Genomic DNA, 19,249 nt, shown 5'->3' on the forward strand with positions numbered 1-19,249 from the left:
TCCGCCATTGGCTTCAAACCAGCAAGGCCCGCCTACTTCTCAGCGCCATTAGCCCCGCTCTCCGAAACACTGATGTAATTCTCTCGCCAGTTCTATGGAAACGGAGACTCGGGCGGCGCGCGGGCTTCTGGGTAGCGTGGTTTTCCACCCGCCCCTCTGCCGCAGCCCGAGAGGGGACATGCTCCTCCTCTGTACTACAATTCCCGAAGTGCATCGGGAAGCAGCGAGGAAAATGAGAAAATGGAGCGGGGCGGGGGCGGTGGAGGGAGCCGAAGGGAGATTATGGAAGCGGGGGTAGGAGGAGCTCGCGCCTGCGCCGACAGGCCCCGGTGGCGCATTTTCCCCCCCATTAGGCGAAGGTGGCGGTTGAGGCGGAAGGGGGTGGGGCTCTGTGCCCACCGCCACACTGGGCTGAGACGGGCGGAGAGAAGGGGCTCGCTCCGGGCTGGCGGAGACCTCGGAAGGTGAGAGGCGGCGCTGCTTAACGGGCGGGGGGAGGCTTGCCTCCGCCTCCTCCCCCTCCCCCCGGGGCGGCAGAAAAGGGGTGTCGGGTTTCCCGGCTCTTCCTGTCTCCGGCCCCCGCCCCGCTCTCTCCTCACAGGAGGCTCCTCCCTCCCCGGCTGCTATAAAGCGGAGGCCGCGGGGCCGCCGGGGAGGACGAGTAGTTGCTCCTTGGCGGTGGCGGGAGAAGCAGGAGCTGCTCGCCTCAGAGCTCGCCTTTCCCTCCTCGGCCTTTTTCTCTACCGGTGTTCGCGTTTGAGGGAGGCTGCTGTCCTCTGAAGCGGGTTACCTGTCTCCTGGGTGCTGGTTGAGAGGGCAGGAGACGGGTACGGGTGACTTTGTTGCTTTGAAGTTTAGTTTTGTTCGCCTTGCAGTGTTCTTGGTAAGCTGTCTTGAACTTTTGACACAGGGTGAAATAGGAACTCAAGCTTTTGTTTAAACAATTGTGTGTATTATCACTTGGCTGTAGGGGGGCTTGTTGTAGGGCTGTACAGTATTTAGAAGTGCCTGCTTTGGAGAAGTTGACGTGCTCAAAGATATGAGGGAGGGCTGCTCTGTTTTTCCTGAAATAAGTGATTTGTTTTTTCACTATGTGTAATGTACAATACTGTAATGTAACGCGTTGCTACATTTTGATATAAAACTCAGTTTATTTGTTAACCATGTAAGCAGAAGATGGAACCCTAATAGTTTCTTGACTCGACGCTTTAGCTGGCGGTTTATGGAATAATCTAAGTTATAATGGCAACCATTCAAATGTGTACATATATGTTGCTCTGGGCACCTGTTACAATTCAATAATGGAGACATATATGCATATATATGCTCTTTTCTCCTTTATTAATATAACCATAGCAAATATAATAAATGAAATAATGATTGTGAACCTCTTCTTTCTGAAAGATTCCGGATTTAAAAATGAGGTCATTATTAGGATGCTGGCCCAACGTGATTTAGGCATTAAGTGGCCTGCCAATTCAAACTATTAAACAATGGCATGTTCATTACCAAAGATGTTTAAACCCTTCTCTGAAATTCTAGGTCAGCATTGAAACACAATTAAAATTTTATTGACATGTTAAGGCATGCTTGGAGGAAGCTGATTACTTGGCTCCGTTCCAGTCTGGTTTCAGGTCTGATCGTGGCACTGAAAGTGTCCTGGTCACACCCTGGTTGATGAAATTTGTTTGGAGGGAGATCAAGGGATGCCTCTTGGAGACTTTCATTTCAATACTGTTGATCACAGTTATAATTCTCAAGCCCCTCAGTGCTTCACTGTTTTCACTCCTACCTCCAGGGCTGTACAGTGGTACCTTGGTTCTCAAACTTAATTCGTTCCGGAAGTCCACTCCAAAACCAAAGCACGCTTTCCCATAGAAAGTAATGCAAAATGGATTAATCCCTTCCAGACTTTTAAAAACAACCCCTAAAACAGCAATTTAACATGAATTTTACTATCTAGTGAGACCATTGATCTATAAAATGAAAGCAATAAACAATGTACTGCAGTCACACAATCAATCAATCAGTAGCTGAACTGGGTTCCACACAGTCACAAAAACAAAACAAAAAGAGCCGCAAAAACAAAAACGCAAAATAAATAGCAAAAACAGACAGACCTCAGCATAACACTCATATCGGAAGCAGCATAACACTCAAAACAGAGCACGTTCAGCTTCCAAAAAAAGTTTGCAAACCGGAACACTTCTGGGTTTGCAGTGTTTGGGTTCCAAGTTGTTCGAGTACCAAGGCGTTTGAGAACCAAGGTACCACTGTGTTCAGAAAGTAGCCATGGAAGGTTACTCTTTGGCACCATGGAAGTTGTCCTGTGGTGTCCTGGAGAGATCCTTCTTGTCCCTCATGCTATTTAACATGTATAAAAAGCCCGTGGCAGCTGTCATTAGGGGATTTGGAGTGAAGTGTCATCAATATGTTCAGGACACCCAGCTCTGTCTACCCATCTGAATCAGGAGAGGTGGTTGAAGTGTTAGATCAGTGCTTGGAGGTGGTGATGGGCTGGATGTGGGCCAGTAAATGGAAGCTGAATCCTGAAAACATGGGTGTTACGTACCTCAAGGGCTAACATTCTGGTGGTATGTCATGCACAGGTTTGCACTCCTCTGGAAGGAGAGTATTGAAATTGGCAGTAGAAACCCTCTTCATTTTTTCACAGCATTCAGAAGTTTGGGGTCAGGTAGCCCAGGAGAGGGCATTCTGTGTGGTAGCTGTAAACTGGTGGAACTCCCCACAGATGTGTTTCTGGCACCTTTTATCATACAGCTTTCACCAAATGCTGAATATGAACCTCTTTACCCTGGCTTTTGACACTTGAGATCTATATTTATAGGACCCACCTTATTTATGTGATTGAAAGCTGTTTTAAACTCTCTTTAAAACCATGTTTTAATTGTTGTACTTGTTACCCATCCTGGGACTTGAGGGTGAAGGGTGGGAAATTAATAATAATTGATATATAAAACTTCATTTGGGCTTTGCTATGTAGAATATACATCAGTATTAGTCTTCTGTAACTTTGCACTTTCCACATAGTCTGTGAAAGTGCTTTGTGGATTTTAAACTGGAAAGTCAGCATTTATCATACAATGATAGATAATGATTTTACAGTGGTGCCTTGGGTTACAGACGCTTCAGGTTACAGACTCCGCTAACCCAGAAATAGTACCTTGGGTTAAGAATCGTGCTCCGGCAGCATGGCGGCAGTCGGAGGCCCCATTAGCTAAAGTGGTGCTTCAGGTTAAGAACAGTTTCAGGTTAAGAACAGACCTCTGGAACAAATTAAGTACTTAACCCGAGGTACCACTGTATATTTGTTTGTTGCCGCTTAAGTGTTTCACTATTTCTGTTAGACAGAACATTGGTGAAGCTTTCAGGAAATTATATGTTGGGCCACAACTTGTTATCTGCATGCTAATCAACAATGGCTGCAGAATTAATTTGGGACGATAATACTACTGTAGTGTCTGTATTTAAACTGCACGAGACAGATTGTTTCAGTTTGAAGCAGTTGCATCTGCAGTGCAGCAAGAAACATTACAAATGAGAGGGAAGAAAAGAGATTTCAGTAAAGTCTACAGAAAAACAGGCCTACAAAACATGAGATTATAGGTTTCCTAAATTTAGGAAGACCTAGATAAGGAAAGCTGTATAGGACAACTAAGAATGTAGTGTTACACACCACCCCGATCTCCAAGCAGTGCAAGATACCAGGGGTCCAGTGCTTACCCAGGGCTTATGTTTCTTTTAGAAATGAGGCACAGCGGTAGGTGTATGACAGGGGTCAGCAACCTTTTTCAGCCCTGGGCTGGTCCACCGTCCCTCAGACCATATGGTGGGCCAGACTATACCGTATTTTTTTTGGGGCGGGGGGAATGAACGAATTCCTATGTCCCACAAATAACCCAGAGATGCATTTTAAATAAAAGGACACATTCCACTCATGTAAAAACACGCCGATTCCTGGACCGCCGACAGGCCGGATTGAGACAGTGATTGGGCCGCATCCGGCCCACAGGCCTTAGGTTGCCTACCCCTGGTGTATGACATATAGTTTATTTACACATATATACAACCTGAGATGACGATGGAGGGGCTTGCAACATTACACTCCAAGAGGTTTTTTTTCTTCTCCCATGGCCACAGTCTTGAATGCCAGCAGAAATCGGCCATGGCCCTCTGTCACTTTGTTCAGTTTGCTATGTTTAGCAGATGGCAACCCTTCCCAACTAGCTCACATCACCACTGCTGCAATCCTAAACTCAACCGCTCCCCTTCCAGCTCTAAAAATTCTACTTCAAAAGCCTTTGTTTTTCTAACCAATTCTGAGTTGAGGGAGCGGGCCCTCCCATTTGCCTTCTGGCACAGAGCCACTCCCCCAACTACTATATTTTAGTGGGTCATTACCAGACTGGCTCATGTTTTGTATATCAATATGCTAAATCCAGCATCTGGCACCCAGAAATTAGAAGGGGAGCCAAGGCACACACCCCCAAACTCACAACAGTAGATTTTAAAATGATATGACAATGTTACAGTGGTACCTCGGGTTAAGTACTTAATTCGTTCTGGAGGTCCGTACTTAACCTGAAACTGTTCTTAACCTGAAGCACCACTTTAGCTAATGGGGCCTCCTGCTGCTGCCGCGCCGCCGGAGCACGATTTCTGTTCTCATCCTGAAGCAAAGTTCTTAACCTGAAGCACTATTTCTGGGTTAGCGGAGTCTGTAACCTGAAGCGTATGTAACCCGAGGTACCACTGTACTTTGAAATTTTAATATTTAATATCATTTTTGTTAGTTGTGTATAAATAAGTGTGTGTTCAAGAAATTCTTTTAGTGATGCTTCCTACTTAAAGTGACATACTACTAATCTTGGGTACTTTGCACTAAATTCTACGTACTACTTGGAATGTCATGTAAAAAATACTTAAGGAGTATTTTAGAGTAAAGCCTGCAGTGACTACCTGCTTAGATTTTTCACTTGTACATCCTGTATATTGGCCCACTGCTTGTATTGAATTAGCATCCGTGTTCTGTTTTCTCCTTGCCATAGTCCGCAGTGAGAGGTTTCTATATTTTAAAAAATGATGACTGGGAAGCAGAGGAAGCTGCTGCAGGGAGTAAAGGAAAATCTGGACTGTGTTTCTGTGAGTGAAGGAAGGGCTATTTCCTAGCCTTTTAAACCCTGATTATGCTTGCTGGATTCTGCTTTGGCACAAATTAAGACCTTTGTCAGGGTGGGTGCAAAGAACAGAAAGCCTGCCTAAAGCAAGGGAGTTAAGAGAATTGGCACAAGGAGTATTTTAACTGTACAGTTTTTTATGGATGTTTGGAAAACCATGACTAAATATTTCGGGATTGTGTACCCCCTAGGCACTACCCTAGCAAAGGTGTGGCTGTAATGAACTTGCATTAGGCAGTTTCCGAAAGGGACATGCAGGCTAATGGGAGTACAATGTCATCTACATTATTAGGTCTTCTCCTTAATTCTATGGAAGGGGTAGGGTACAATTACTATGTAAACTCTTACTATAGTCTTGGTGGTTAGTAGGACCTAATTTTCAGACCCCTGGTCATTAATAAGGGTTTTTCTTAAACAGATTGAACTACTCCAGAATTTTTTTTAAAATGGAACAAGTAGAAGAGTCATCTAAGAGAATTCTGTTGGAGCCATACAACTACCTACTTCAGTTACCAGGTAACATTTCACTTTTAAGTTCTTTGTTGTTGTTGTTGTTGTTGTTGTTGTTGTTGTTTAGTCATTTAGTCGTGTCCGACTCTTCGTGACCCCATGGACTAGAGCACTCCAGGGACTCCTGTCTTCCACTACCTCCTACAGTTTGGTCAGACTCATGTTGGTAGCTTCTAACACTGTCCAACCATCTTGCCCTCTGTTGTCCCCTTCTCCTTGTGCCCTCAATCTTTCCCAACAGCAGGGTCTTTTCCAGGGAGTCTTCTCTTCTCATGAGGTGGCCAAAGTATTGGAGCCTCAGCTTCACGATCTGTCCTTCCAGTGAGCACTCAGGGCTAATTTCCTTAAGAATGGATGCATTTGATCTTCTTGCAGTCCATGGGACTCTCAAGAGTCTCCTCCAGCACCATAATTCAAAAGCATCAATTCTTTGGCGACCAGCCTTCTTTATGGTCCAGCTCTCACTTCCATACATCACTACTGGCAAAACCATAGCTTTAACTATACGGACCTTTGTTGGCAAGGTGATGTCTCTGCTTTTTAAGATGCTGTCTAGGTTTCCCATTGGCTTTCTCCCAAGGAGCAGGCATCTTTTAATTTTGTGACTGTTGTCACCATCTGCAGTGATCATGGACCCCAAGAAAGTAAAATCTCTCACTGCCTCCATTTCTTCCCCTTCTATTTGCCAGGAGGTGATGGGCCCAGTGGCCATGATCTTCGTTTTTTTTTATGTTGAGCTTCAGACCATATTTTGCACTCTTCTCTTTCACCCTCATTAAAAGGTTCTTTAATTCCTCCTCACTTTCTGCCATCAAGGTTGTGTCCTCTGCATATCTGAGGTTGTTGATATCTCTTCCAGCTATCTTAATTCTGGCTTGGGATTCATCCAGCCCAGCCTTTCGCATGATGAATTCTGCATATAAGTTAAATAAGCAGGGAGACAATATACAGCCTTGCTGTACTCCTTTCCCAATTTTGAACCAATCAGTTGTTCCATATCCAGTTCTAACTGTAGCTTCTTGTCCCACATAGAGATTTCTCAGGAGACAGATGAGGTGATCAGGCACTCCCATTTCTTTAAGAACTTGCCATAGTTTGCTGTGGTCGACACAGTCAAAGGCTTTTGCATAGTCAATGAAGCAGAAGTAGATGTCTTTCTGGAACTCTCTAGCTTTCTCCATAATCCAGCGCATGTTTGCAATTTGGTCTCTGGTTCCTCTGCCTCTTCTAAATCCTGCTTGCACTTCTGGGAGTTCTTGGTCCACATACTGCTTGAGCCTTCCTTGTAGAATTTTAAGCATAACCTTGCTAGCGTGTGAAATGAGTGCAATTGTGCAGTAGTTGGAGCATTCTTTGGCACTGCCCTCCTTTGGGATTGGGATATAGACTGATCTTCTCCAATCCTCTGGCCACTCCTGAGTTTTCCAAACTTGCTGGCATATTGAGTGTAGCACCTTAACAGCATCATCTTTTAAAATTTTAAATAGTTCAGCTGGAATACCATCACTTCCACTGGCCTTGTTATTTGCAGTGCTTTCGAAGGCCCATTTGACTTCACTCTCCAAGATATCTGGCTCAAGGTCAGCAACCACACCACCTGGGGTGTACAAGCCATCCATATCTTTCTGGTATAATTCCTCTGGGTATTCTTACCACCTCTTCTTGATGTCTTCTGCTTCTGTTAGGTCCTTACCACTTTTGTCCTTTATTCTGGTAATCTTTGTACAAAATGTTCCTTTCATATCTCCAATTTTCTTGAACAAATCTCTGGTTTTCCCCATTCTGTTGTTTTCCTCTGTTTCTTTGCATTGCTCATTTAAGAAGGCCTTCTTGTCTCTCCTTGCTATTTTTTGGAAATCTGCATTCAATTTCTTGTATCTTTCACTATCTCCCTCGCATTTTGCTTGCCTTCTCTCCCCCGCTATTTGTAAGGCCTCATTGGACATTTCCTTTTCATTGGGATGGTTTTCGTTGCTGTCTCCTGTATAATGTTACGAGCCTCCATCCATAGTTCTTCAGGCACTCTGTCCACCAAATCTAAATCCTTAAACCTGTTCCTCACTTCCACTGTGTATTCATATGGGATTTGATTTAGATTGTGTCTTACTGGCCCAGTGGTTTTTCCTACTTTCTTCGGTTTAAGCTTGAATTTTGCTGTAAGAAACTGATGATCTGTGCCACAGTCAGCTCCAGGTCTTGTTTTTGCTGACCATATAGAACTTCTCCATCTTTGGCTTCACGACAAGGCAGTGATCCATGGAGGAGCTTTAAGTTCTAGTAATGTCTAAAACTAGTATCTAAACTGATGCCCGTAGCAATCACTTTCTTTTGTCTACTGCATGTTTTCAGCTTAAAGCCTAGGGTTGGTATCACATATCTTTCAAACCACCCTTTAATTTCTGACCAGTGCTATCCAACCATCACATATCCTGTGCTTTCTCTTTTTAAATTATACTCATATCCTGTTCTTAACATTAGTGTTATCTAAACTTCTCCATCTAAATTTCTGACCAGCTCTACATGTGATTAGCTTAAGCAATACTGTAACCTCTTGAAATTTCCAGACTGCTCACTCCCTGTGTCTGATCATATGTTTTCTCAGTGTTCTGGTTGAAGAAGTGTTATAAATGACTGGGCTTCTGCTCCTAGGTAAATGCTTTTATAATACCTGATTCTGATCTGTTTGTATCTTACTACCCACCTTCCTTTCATCTCTGTACTTGCTGTCCACTATAGCTAGCGTATTTTAAAGATCTTGGATTTTTAATATAGATTTGCACATGTTTGAAGATTACCTATCCAGATCCTAAGGTCATCTTCAGAGGCCTTTCTCCAGGTTCCCCCAGCAAATGAGATATGATGGGTGGGTGGCTATATTTTATATTTATTCATGTAATTTTTTATTGTTAACCACCTAAAGAGTATGTCTTTGGACTGTGTACAAATGTTGCGTAAATATGTTTCACTATCTCACTGTACCGTTTTCTGATGCACATCAGGGCAATTAAAACTGTGTAGTACATAGATAAAGGTGCATAGTACATTTAGTACATAGATAACGCTCATTAACACCTCACTGATTCTAGCTTGCTTCAGTAACATTTAATGTTACATCCAAACCAACAACTTCACTTTAATGACAAACTGCAGTTACGGTAATTTAAAGCAGAAACTATGTGACTATGCTAGAGGAGGAAAAGGGAGAATAAAAGCCTGAGGTTCAAGTTTGCTCATTCATGTACCACTAAATATGGACTAGGGTTGTGTCAAAACCAGATCACTATGTCTTAATAGACTTGGTGTTGAAACATGTTTTCACTGCCAGTACTCAACTTAAGCTTCATGCAAGAATACTTTGATCATTTCCAAAAGATAAGTAGAGATCCTGTGGAATCATCACATGGTGTGATGCATTTTTCTGTTTCATAACCAAAGCGTTAAATTACAGGGAATGTTTACTCATGCCATTCCACCTACACTGGTGCCATTCCACCTACACTTTTTTTTTACAATGGGGTGTCTTGGGTGTGCATGCTCAGTTTCCTACTTAATATCACCTCAGTTGAGGGTGGTTATTGATCTACAAGCTATATTCAGGTTTCTGAGTTCTGCTGGCTCATTTCTGTTTTTAAGATTGTTTGAATTATGAGAAGTAAGTTGTTGACGAAATAATTCTCTGGTATTTTCAATAAAGGTAGTATATGTGGGAAAACATTTGGCTGCTAGTGTGCCACAAGCTTCAAAATACCTCCCTCCCTCTCAAGTGCTTGTGTAAGCTTGGAAGCCTAAATAAATCTCAACATAAGCTTTCATAATGCTAACTTGTTTAGCACACGGCAGCAGGATGAATACTAAATTGCTCTCATTTTCTTTTTACGCAAGAAGTAGTAACTCCTAAGCAATGCATTCCTGTATGTTACTCATAGTTCCAAGATGCTTTGGTGAAATCACTGGCTGTTAGATTAAGGTTGCCATCTTCATGTAACTCTAGAGAGGAATTCAGTTGTCTTTTATAAAAAACGCAAGAACACAGTATTATCTATGCCTGAATATATCTAGTAAACTGATATGAAATTGTAGTTGCCTACTTGAAACAAAAGTAATCAGTTATTATGATTCTTGCACCCTCTTTATTGGACATCGGCTTTTTATTTGGACCATTTTTCAATTTTAAAGTCATATCAGATATGCACCTCCTACTCACTATACATTTGAGGTGGTAAAACGTAATGTCTATGTTAATTTAAATTCTTTCAAATAAAGATTTAATTCAAAGCAAGAACAGGTCATACAGTATGCGATAGGTGTAATCTATCCAACGTTAAAATTATTAAGTCACATTGCCTTCTGTGGGGGAGATCAAATATGTGCTGAAATTGCCTGTTTAAAATATGGAATTATAGGTGCTTAACCTTGTGTGGAATAGTATTATAGTTTGACCATTTAGATGTACTGGCACATTATGGTTTGCCACGTACCAGAGAGGGAGAGAATCACACTTACAAGGGAAGAAGAAAGCTGCAGGCTTTGTGCTCATTCTAGGGTCCTTTGCATTGTGCCAAACTATGTTTTGGTATTATGTCTGAACCCAACTGTAAAGAATATTTATGACTTGATAAAAAAAATCATAAATATTTATTTCCCTTCTTGAAGATAAGCATATTTTTTGCTTATAATTACCAGTGCTTATTTCTAGAGGTTTTGGCTGAAACCCTGTTGAGTCCATCCTCAAATAACAGACGTCATCTTGAAAAATGAAACTTCACCTTCCTCTTGCATGAGCCCACAAATCCGGCCCAGGAGGTCCACTAACCCTATAGAGCAGATTGGGGAGCAGCAGGGGAGGAGAGGAAGAGCAAGTCCTAAATGAATTCAAATCTCAAGGGCCTGAATCCAAGAGTACTAAAGGAACTTGTGGGTGTAGTTTCAGAGCCTTTGTCTATTATCTTTGAGAATTCCTGGAGAACAGGTGAGGTGTCTACTGACTGGAGGCAGTCAAATGTTGTCCCCATCTTCAAAAGGGGGGGGGAGACCCAGGTAACTACCGACTGATCAATACCAGGGAAGGTCCTAGAACAGATAATTCAACAGTCTGTCTGTGAGCATTTAGAAAAGGATGCTGTGATTACTAAGACCCAGCAGGAATTTCTCAAAAATATGTTATGCCAGACCAATCTGATTTCTTTCTTTTATTTTTGATGGAATTACAAACTTGGTGGATCAGGGAAATGCTGTGGACATAGTGTATCTTTATTTCAGTAAGGCTTTTGACAAAGTCCCCCATGATATTCCCACAAGGAAGCTGGTAAAATATGGATTGAATGAGGTAACTAATATAGTGGTACCTCGCAAGACGAACGCCTCGCAAAACGAAAAACTCGCAAGACGAAAGAGTTTTCCGTTTTGGAGGTGCTTCGCAAAACGAATTTCCCTATGGGCTTGCTTCGCAAGAAGAAAGCCCATAGGGAAATCTCCGCCGGCCTTCAGAAGAGCTCCTGGACCTCTTCTGAAGGCCGGCGGGGGGCAAAAGTCTTTGCTCCCCCCGCCTGCCTTCCCGGGATAGCGGAGAAGCGCAGCGCGTTTCTCCGCTATCCCGACAGCTTTTGAAGGCAGGCGGGGGGGAGCAAAGACTTTGGCCCACCGCCGGCCTTCCCGGGACAGCGGAGACTTCTCCGCTGTCCCGGGCGATCTGAAAATGCTGGCGGGCGGCAGCGAGCGCTGCCGCCCGCCAGCATTTTAAAAGCCCCCGGGACAGCGGAGACTTCTCCGCTGCCCCGGGGCGATCTGAAACTGCTGGCGGGCGGCAGCGAACGCTTCGCTGCCGCCCACCAGCATTTTAAAAGCCCCCGGGACAGCGGAGATTTCTCCGCTGCCCCGGGGCGATCTGAAACCGCTGGCAGGCGGCAGAGAACGCTGCGCTGCCGCCCACCAGCATTTTAAAAGCCCCCGGGACAGCGGAGACTTCTCCGCTGTCCCGGGGCGATCTGAAAATGCTGGCGGGCGGGAGCGAAGGCTTCGCTGCCGCCCGCCAGCATTTTAAGATCGCCCCGGGACAGCAGAGAAGTCTCCGCTGTCCTGGGGGCTTTTAAAATGCTGGCGGGCGGGAGGAAAGCCCTCCTGTCCCCGGAGCTTGCGGGGTGGGAGGTGGGGAGAAGGGCTTTTCTTCCCACCGCCAGCCTTCAGAACAGCCTTCTGAAGGCTGGGGGTGGGAAGAAAAGCCCTTGTCTCCCCCCCCCCCCCGCCTTCAGAAGAGGTCGGGGGACAGACTGTCCCCGGACCTGGTCTGAAGGCGGTTTCCATAGGAACGCATTGATTGATTTTCAATGCATTCCTATGGGAAACCGTGCTTCGCAAGACGAAAAACTCGCAAGAAGAAAAAACTTGCGGAACGAATTAATTTCGTCTTGCGAGGCACCACTGTAGGTGGATTTGTAGCTGGTTGACTAACTGAGCCCAAAGAGTACTCATTAATGGTTCCTCGTCATCCTGGAAAAAAGTGATAAGTGGCATGCCGTAGGGTCCTGGGCCCGTTGTTGTTCAACCTCTTTATAAATGACTTGGATGAAGGAATTGTGAGGATACTCATCAAATTTGCAGATGACACCAAATTGGGAGGGGTAGCTAATGCCACAGAAGACAGAATTAGATCAAGGGTTGAAGGAGGCTCCTCCCTCCCCGGCTGCTATAAAGCGGAGGTTGCAGGGCTGGGTATGTTTAGCCTGGAAAAGAAGAGACTGAGAAGAGATATGATAGCCATCTTCAACTATCTTAAGGGCTGCCACATGGAAGAGGGAGCATGCTTGTTTTCTCCTGATGTGGAGGGTAGGACTCAAGGCAATGGCTTCAAGTACTATGATTAGTACTATGTGTTTTAGGAAATGTTGTTTTGGGTTAGGAGAACTTCTAGTATGTGCTTTTAGCCATGATTTGTGTATCATAGAATTGTAGAGTTGGCAGGGACCCTGAGGGTCATCTAATCCAACCCCCTGCAATGTAGGTGCCTCAACTAAAGTATCCATGACAGATGGCCATGCAACATATTTGTAGTTTGTATTAAAAAGGCATTTTTTGGCTAATGTTAGTGAATTCTATCTGGTTCATTATTCTGCTGTTGCTAGGCAATGGTTTCTGGTCAGTCAGCCTCCAGATGTATAGAAGGTTGTTGTTGTTGCTAGACAAGATTCTCCCATACCAAGCCCTTGAAGAGTTTACAGTTGAAAAAGGCCAAAAGGGTAGAGGTTACGTGTGACAGGTAGGAGAAATTGCAGGAGAGGAGTTAAAAAGTTTGGGAGGTGAGGGGTGAATGCACAGCACTGATGGGCAGCGTTTTAAGGCACAGAAAAGGGGAAGGGGATATGTGTGTGCTGAATCTCTTATATTTCCATTCCATTCTTTAAAGGCTAAGCTTGCCAGTTAACCTGAAGCCCTGTTTGGCATGCTCCTATACCTTTAACAACTATACAACAGGCAGAAAGCAGCCAGGGTGATTGTAGGGCATGGGAACAAACATGACCTCCATAATGAGCCAGTTGTTGGAGGTAGAGAGTCGGTCCGGATTTTCACTGTTTAAAAAATGGCAACCCTAAATAAGTTGCATGTGAATTATTTCCCTTCTAAATAGTATAATTTATTATTTCTTCCTTTCTCATTTTTGATTTCAAGTTGAAGCGTTTTAAGCATAGACGCAAGGCATAATCAAATTCAATTGACAAAAACCTTTTGATTTAGCTTATATGTCACCTTTCCACAGTGAGCTGTGCACTTCTGATGTTAGCATGCTGGGATAAGGGATTTCCATGTTAACTCATGTTCCAAAATTCTGGAAAACTGGCTGTTAAGGGCCACACCATTGGCAAATGTGTTATTTAAGCGATATTGTATGGAATCCTATCCTGTGATTAGTTCCAGCTTCTCTACTACTTTGGAGCTGGACAGCTGTCAGGGGCAGAATGGTGAACTTAAGCCCCAGATTCAATTTTTTTGTTAACTGAATATTTTAATCATGGGAAACACCTCTTTTTCTTGGTAATCTGTATTGGTCTACCCTGGAATTAGTAAAAAGCCCACCCCCCCCCACCTTTAAATTTCCTTAGTTTGGAATGCGTAAGCGATGGGATCTGGAGCCCAGTGTGCATGCTTAGGTGCTGTTTTATCCTTTTCGTCTTGCAACCACAATTCTCAGTACTGTTTGATACCACATAGGGATTCCCTAACATCCAGTCAGTTGTTCAAGTGGGACGGGAGCGCATGTTGCAGGAAGAAGTGGGAGCCTCAAATGCTCTCCTGCATGCATAAAGAGTTCCCATACCACATTTTGGAACCTAGCAAAAAGCTTCTGAGTGGATTTAAAATTAATCCTAAATTTATTGAAATATCTGGTAAGATAAAATTGGCATGTCAGCCAGCAGTGCTTTGGGGGCAATCATGATCCTCAGAAATGGTGTCCAGATTATCTATAATAACATGTCAACAAAATATTTGAATTATCTACATTCCTCTGGCTTGTTTTAACAGATGCAGCTGCCTTATATACAGATTTGAACAAATGGCTGCCCAGAAGTAGTGGATTGTGGCTACAACTGGGAGTGGTTTTTTCACAATTTATGTTCTCTGCCTACAACCTTAGTTCTGAAAGTACAAAATTAAAACCACACCTTGATACCTTAATGCTATAATCAACATATTGTATAAGTGTAATAATTTTAGGATTACCTGTGGTAGTGTTCAGTAGGCAATGAAACTGTTAAGCAACATGCAGGTGTGTCTGTCCTGGACTTCTCAAATCCCAATATATGTGTCCTAGCAGGACCCTGAAGTAAGTAAAGACTCTACTCCAGCTAGGCCACACAGCATGTATCATCCACTCTACCCCATACTATGAAAATAACTTTTTCTAAACTTCAGCAGTATTCATTGGTGAGCTACATAGCAAAGTTTTCCTGAATTTGAATAACTTGCACACATACAAACACATGTTCCACTTGACCTAGTGAAGTATAATTACTATGAGAAGAGTAGTGGCTAGGAAATTCCACAGACTTTAATGATTTCTCCAGGTAATAATACCTTTAACTTTTTTAAAAAATTACAGGAAAGCAAGTCAGAACCAAACTCTCCCAAGCTTTTAATCACTGGCTGAATGTTCCTGAAGATAAGCTACAAGTAAGTTGCATTCTTAAATTGATTTACCTGTAAATTTATCCTTTCCAGACTGAAGCTACCAAGTATTTAAATGACCACAATACTGAATTTTACATGTACATGGTTTTCACACTTGATAGGAGGTTTGTGCTTTTTGTATACCAAATCTGGTTCGTTTCTAAGGCTAGGTACTGTAACTATGCAGTGATCCACAATCATGCATGCTGTGATCACCGTAGGCCCATATATATTATGGGATTGCAAACCTTTTTGGGATGGTGAGTACATCTGGAGTCTTGAGTGGAGGGAGACACAAAATGACTGACACGGTGGGCGTAGCCAATCACAAAACACCCTTTTCACAGAAGGCAAACTGGTGAGGTTGAAAGACATTCCCAAGAACATGAGTATGTCAATGATGGGGTCTTAGCCCCCCAAAATCAAACCACTCCTTTAAACCAAGTTTCCTGCTCCAGTAGAAAACCCATTTCATGCAAACTAATTTTCTTAATGTACCTCTTGGTAAATCTAGATGTACTCCAAATTAATAGAAAGATCACTTCAAAATAATTTACTGTATTTTTCACTCCATAAGATGCACTTGACCATAAGATGCACCTAGGTTTTAGAGAGGGAATGCAAGAAAAAAATATTATTTAAAGGGAGCGCAGCGATCCCTCTCGCTGTTCTGGCTTCTGGGATAGCCGCTTGAAGCCTCTTCAGGGCAGCGGGATCGGGATGAAGGATCCCCGTGCCCTGAACAGGCTTCACACGGCGAAGCTAGAACAACAAGAGGGAGCGGTGCGCAGCGGCTCCTCTTGCTGTTCTGGCTTAGCCGCGCAGCCTGCATTCGCTCCATAAGGCGCACACACATTTCCTTATAGAGCAAAAAATACGGTACTCTGAGTTCATTAGCCAAACCTATTCCTGTTGACTCTTAATTTCCTTAGTCAGACACAGGGCTGGGTGATACCAGCTATTCAACATCGCGGTGTATCGCCTGCCAAACATCGCAGTTTGGCAATATACCGTGATGTTGAAAAAACAAGATCCATTGGCCTCTGCCCACGAGACACCAGGTGAAACTGCCCAGCTCTCAATTTGAGAGCTGAGGCGGTTTCACCCAGGCTCGCAGGATGGAACAATGCAGCTTGTTTGCACCACCCTGGTGCTCTCGCTGCTTGTGCACAAGTGGCAAGAGCATCGTTCTCCGCCCGCCCTGCCCCACTGGTGAAACTGCTACCGCTCCCAAATCCCTCTGCTAGCAGTGCCCACTGGAGAAAGGAACTCTTGACTCCCTCCAGCAGATGCTGGCACAGTGGCAGGTTTCACCAGCATTATATCGCTGAGTGAAACCAGCATCGCGGTCTGCTCTTCTTACTGGTCCTGGGCAATATATCACCCAGGCCTGGTTAGCCAATTAACTCTGCTCTCAATCTCTTGTCTCTTCCTTCTTACACATTTTTCCTCTTAAGCAGGTCCTAGTTGCTCTGCTTTTTCTTTCTTGCTCTGGGCAGCACAAGGGAGAGAGAAGAATGTGAGAGTGAGCACCACCATTATATTTAGTGAGCACACAAAGAAGTAGAGAGCCTGGTGTGCACTCTGCTTGCCCTTTGGGTACACTGGAACCCACAAGTACCAAAGCCATAAAGCAAAGAGTTGAGAATAATAAAATTGATACATTGGGATCAGAAGTTGAGATCTGCAACCAGGCTAAGGGAAAGTCAAAAGCTATTGAATTGTTGTAGAAGAAACTAGTAGAATGCAAGACTTGATTACTGTTCTCTTTTTTTATTAGGTTATCATTGAAGTGACAGAAATGTTGCACAATGCAAGTTTGCTTATAGATGACATAGAAGACAATTCAAAACTACGGCGAGGTTTTCCAGTGGCCCATAGCATCTATGGGATACCATCTGTAATAAATTGTGCCAACTTTGTGTATTTCCTTGGCTTAGAAAAAGTTTTAACACTTGATCATCCAGATGCTGTAAAAGTGTTCACCCGCCAACTGCTAGAACTTCATAAGGGCCAAGGCTTGGATATTTACTGGAGAGACACCTATACCTGTCCTACAGAAGCAGAGTATAAAACCATGGTTCTGCAAAAAACAGGTGGCCTTTTTGGACTAGCTGTTGGCCTCATGCAATTGTTCTCTAGCTATAAGAAAGATTTAAAACCACTCCTTAACACTCTTGGGCTCTTCTTTCAAATTAGAGATGACTATGCAAACTTGCACTCCAAAGAATATAGTGAGAACAAAAGTTTTTGTGAAGACCTAACTGAAGGGAAGTTCAGTTTCCCAACTATCCATGCCATATGGTCTAGGCCAGAAAGCACTCAGGTGCAGAATATTCTGCGACAAAGGACTGAAAATGTGGACATAAAAAAATATTGTGTACATTACCTTGAGGATGTGGGTTCTTTTGAATATACCCGGAAAACATTAAAAGAACTTGAGGCTGAAGCTTACAAACAAATTGAATCTCTTGGGGACAACCCTGAGCTTACAGCACTACTTGAATATTTAAGCAAAATGTTCAAGGACGACGAGAACTGATACAATTGCTGATTATATTTGCAGGAAACAATTTTGAAATAATCAAGGAAACTAAACTACAATATTTCTATCACTGCTTCATAGGAAATGCTCTCAAGCATGTATTAAGGGGTTATGGGGTTTATATGTGCCCTAAGTGAACTTTGGACTTCTACTTTCAGCTGTGTATGCAATATTGCTGCACATTTCCATTAAAATAAAGCTGCCAACTACAACTTTCATCTATAATCCTTTTTGATTGTGAGTTTATTTTAATTTTGACTAGAAGGCACATTTCCAAAAATGACTACAGAAGAAAATGAAGTTCTTACTTTATTGGTTTATTAATGTTGGTTTTTATCTTGTTCTGATTTGTCCTAACATGTATTCTTAATCACTTTTACATTTCCTTTCACTTATCCTTTGGGCAATGAATTAATGCAGTGCTGTTTTTCTTTAAAATGTTTAGGGGTTCTCATTTTGACTCAAGAAAATACCATTTTATAGTTCAAATAGGGAAAAATAAATACAGTAAGTGGACAAAAGTACAAAGATTCACAAAATGTTTAGGGGTATACGTCCCCATGTCTCCCCAGAAAAAAGCACTGGATTAGTGTATGCTTTAAAATGGAAATGTGTTGTCAAAAAGGCTGAAGAAGGCAAGTAAAGCAATCCAGAGTCTAACTATAATGGGTAATAGCCACCCATCCCAATTGAGCCAGTGACTGGTTTTGTTGAAGCATAGGGACCACTGAGATATAATGTGAGAGAAAATAGACTTGGTAGCCATGCAGTTTCAATAGCCCATGTTCACCTATATTTAAGCCATTTTTGTCCTTATCTGCAGTCTTCTAAAAAGTGGCTGTGTGAGGTCCTAAGATTTCATAGTAGCTTTTGGGGTTGCATTTCAGGGGACTGCAAATGTGTACACACAGGTCACACTATCCAAACATGAGGAATGAGTATCGGAAACCGGTTTTATTTATTTACTTATATATTACATTTGTATATACACACCACAGATTCAGATGTAGTGTAGTACTGTAAATCAAAAATGTAAAAAAAGTAAAAAATGCTCTTCAGTGCACAAACCTGCTTTCTAGGAGAGAACTGAAGTTTAGCTTTGTTTACTTATAACTTTGTTTACTTAACAAGTGTACTAGAGAGCCTGTTGTTCCCTGATGACTAACACATCCCATATTGTATTACTAGACTGATGCAGGAATGGAATGTAAATAGCATGCAGCTGCCCTCTGACCTGTAAGGCCCAAGAAATAAGTAGGTCTGTCCTCTGTATCCATTAGGCCACTCACACATCCGGTTGACTGAAAACCACTGATTTCTCCCACCTGCTTTTAAGCAGTATTGTTGTGAATATCTGAGCTCTGCCAGATATTGGTATGTGGGTGCGCTTAAGAAATACACAGTAGTTCTTAGAAGTCCAGATTTGTTATAAAAACCTTTCATGTTGGTGACTTCAGAAAAAGAATTTCATGCGGGAGATGTGAAAATTTCAGGAAAGGTCTGTCTCTAATGTAAGAGTGGGAAGTTTGTCATTAATCACAGAATGATAGAGTTGGGAGAGACCCAAGGGCCATCTAGTCCAACCCCCTGCAATGCAGGCGTCTGCTTTTTTTTAAAAAAAAGACACATACCATTTAACAACTTTAAAGTGTTTAAAAGCCCGGCGACACCGGGGGCCAATCCCGCCCGTCCGAACCCCGGTGGCGACGGCGACAGCAGCGGCTCCTCTCCAAGCTGTTCACTACCCTCCCCCAAAACCCGAAGCGTGAGTAACAGCTGCAAGCCCGCCCTCTCCCCGCCTTGCCTCTCCACCATTGGCTTCAAACCAGCAAGGCCC

The 19,249-nt window shown here is 43.1% G+C and overlaps 2 protein-coding genes across 3 annotated transcripts in view; one reads left to right on the plus strand and one right to left on the minus strand.

Annotated features, from left to right (window-relative positions):
• Positions 1 to 19,249, minus strand: part of ARID4B (AT-rich interaction domain 4B) — a 183,346-nt gene that overhangs the window by 87,501 nt on the left and 76,596 nt on the right. The window lies entirely within an intron of this gene.
• Positions 262 to 17,637, plus strand: GGPS1 (geranylgeranyl diphosphate synthase 1). 2 transcript variants are annotated; one of them, XM_053382577.1, is made up of 4 exons: positions 262 to 464; positions 5,617 to 5,714; positions 14,800 to 14,870; positions 16,648 to 17,637. In XM_053382577.1, the coding sequence occupies exons 1-4, from the start codon at positions 283 to 285 to the stop codon at positions 17,407 to 17,409; spliced, it is 1,113 nt and encodes a 370-aa protein (XP_053238552.1). In that variant the 5' UTR covers positions 262 to 282; the 3' UTR covers positions 17,410 to 17,637. The 2 variants fall into 2 exon arrangements, with proteins under 2 accessions (XP_053238552.1, XP_053238553.1); XM_053382578.1 differs by lacking the exons at positions 262 to 464; positions 5,617 to 5,714 and adding an exon at positions 12,827 to 13,000.

This window comes from Podarcis raffonei, chromosome 3, assembly GCF_027172205.1.
Source record: "Podarcis raffonei isolate rPodRaf1 chromosome 3, rPodRaf1.pri, whole genome shotgun sequence".
NCBI lineage: Eukaryota > Metazoa > Chordata > Lepidosauria > Squamata > Lacertidae > Podarcis > Podarcis raffonei.

Excerpts from the sequence above, each read along its gene's own strand:
- GGPS1 (XM_053382577.1), top strand. The coding sequence starts at position 283 with ATGGAAGCGGGGGTAGGAGGAGCTCGCGCCTGCGCCGACAGGCCCCGG. Across the intron at positions 5,715-14,799 it reads CTACCTACTTCAGTTACCAG|GAAAGCAAGTCAGAACCAAA; the intron begins GTAACATTTCAC and ends AAAAAATTACAG. Across the intron at positions 14,871-16,647 it reads TTCCTGAAGATAAGCTACAA|GTTATCATTGAAGTGACAGA; the intron begins GTAAGTTGCATT and ends TTTTTTTATTAG.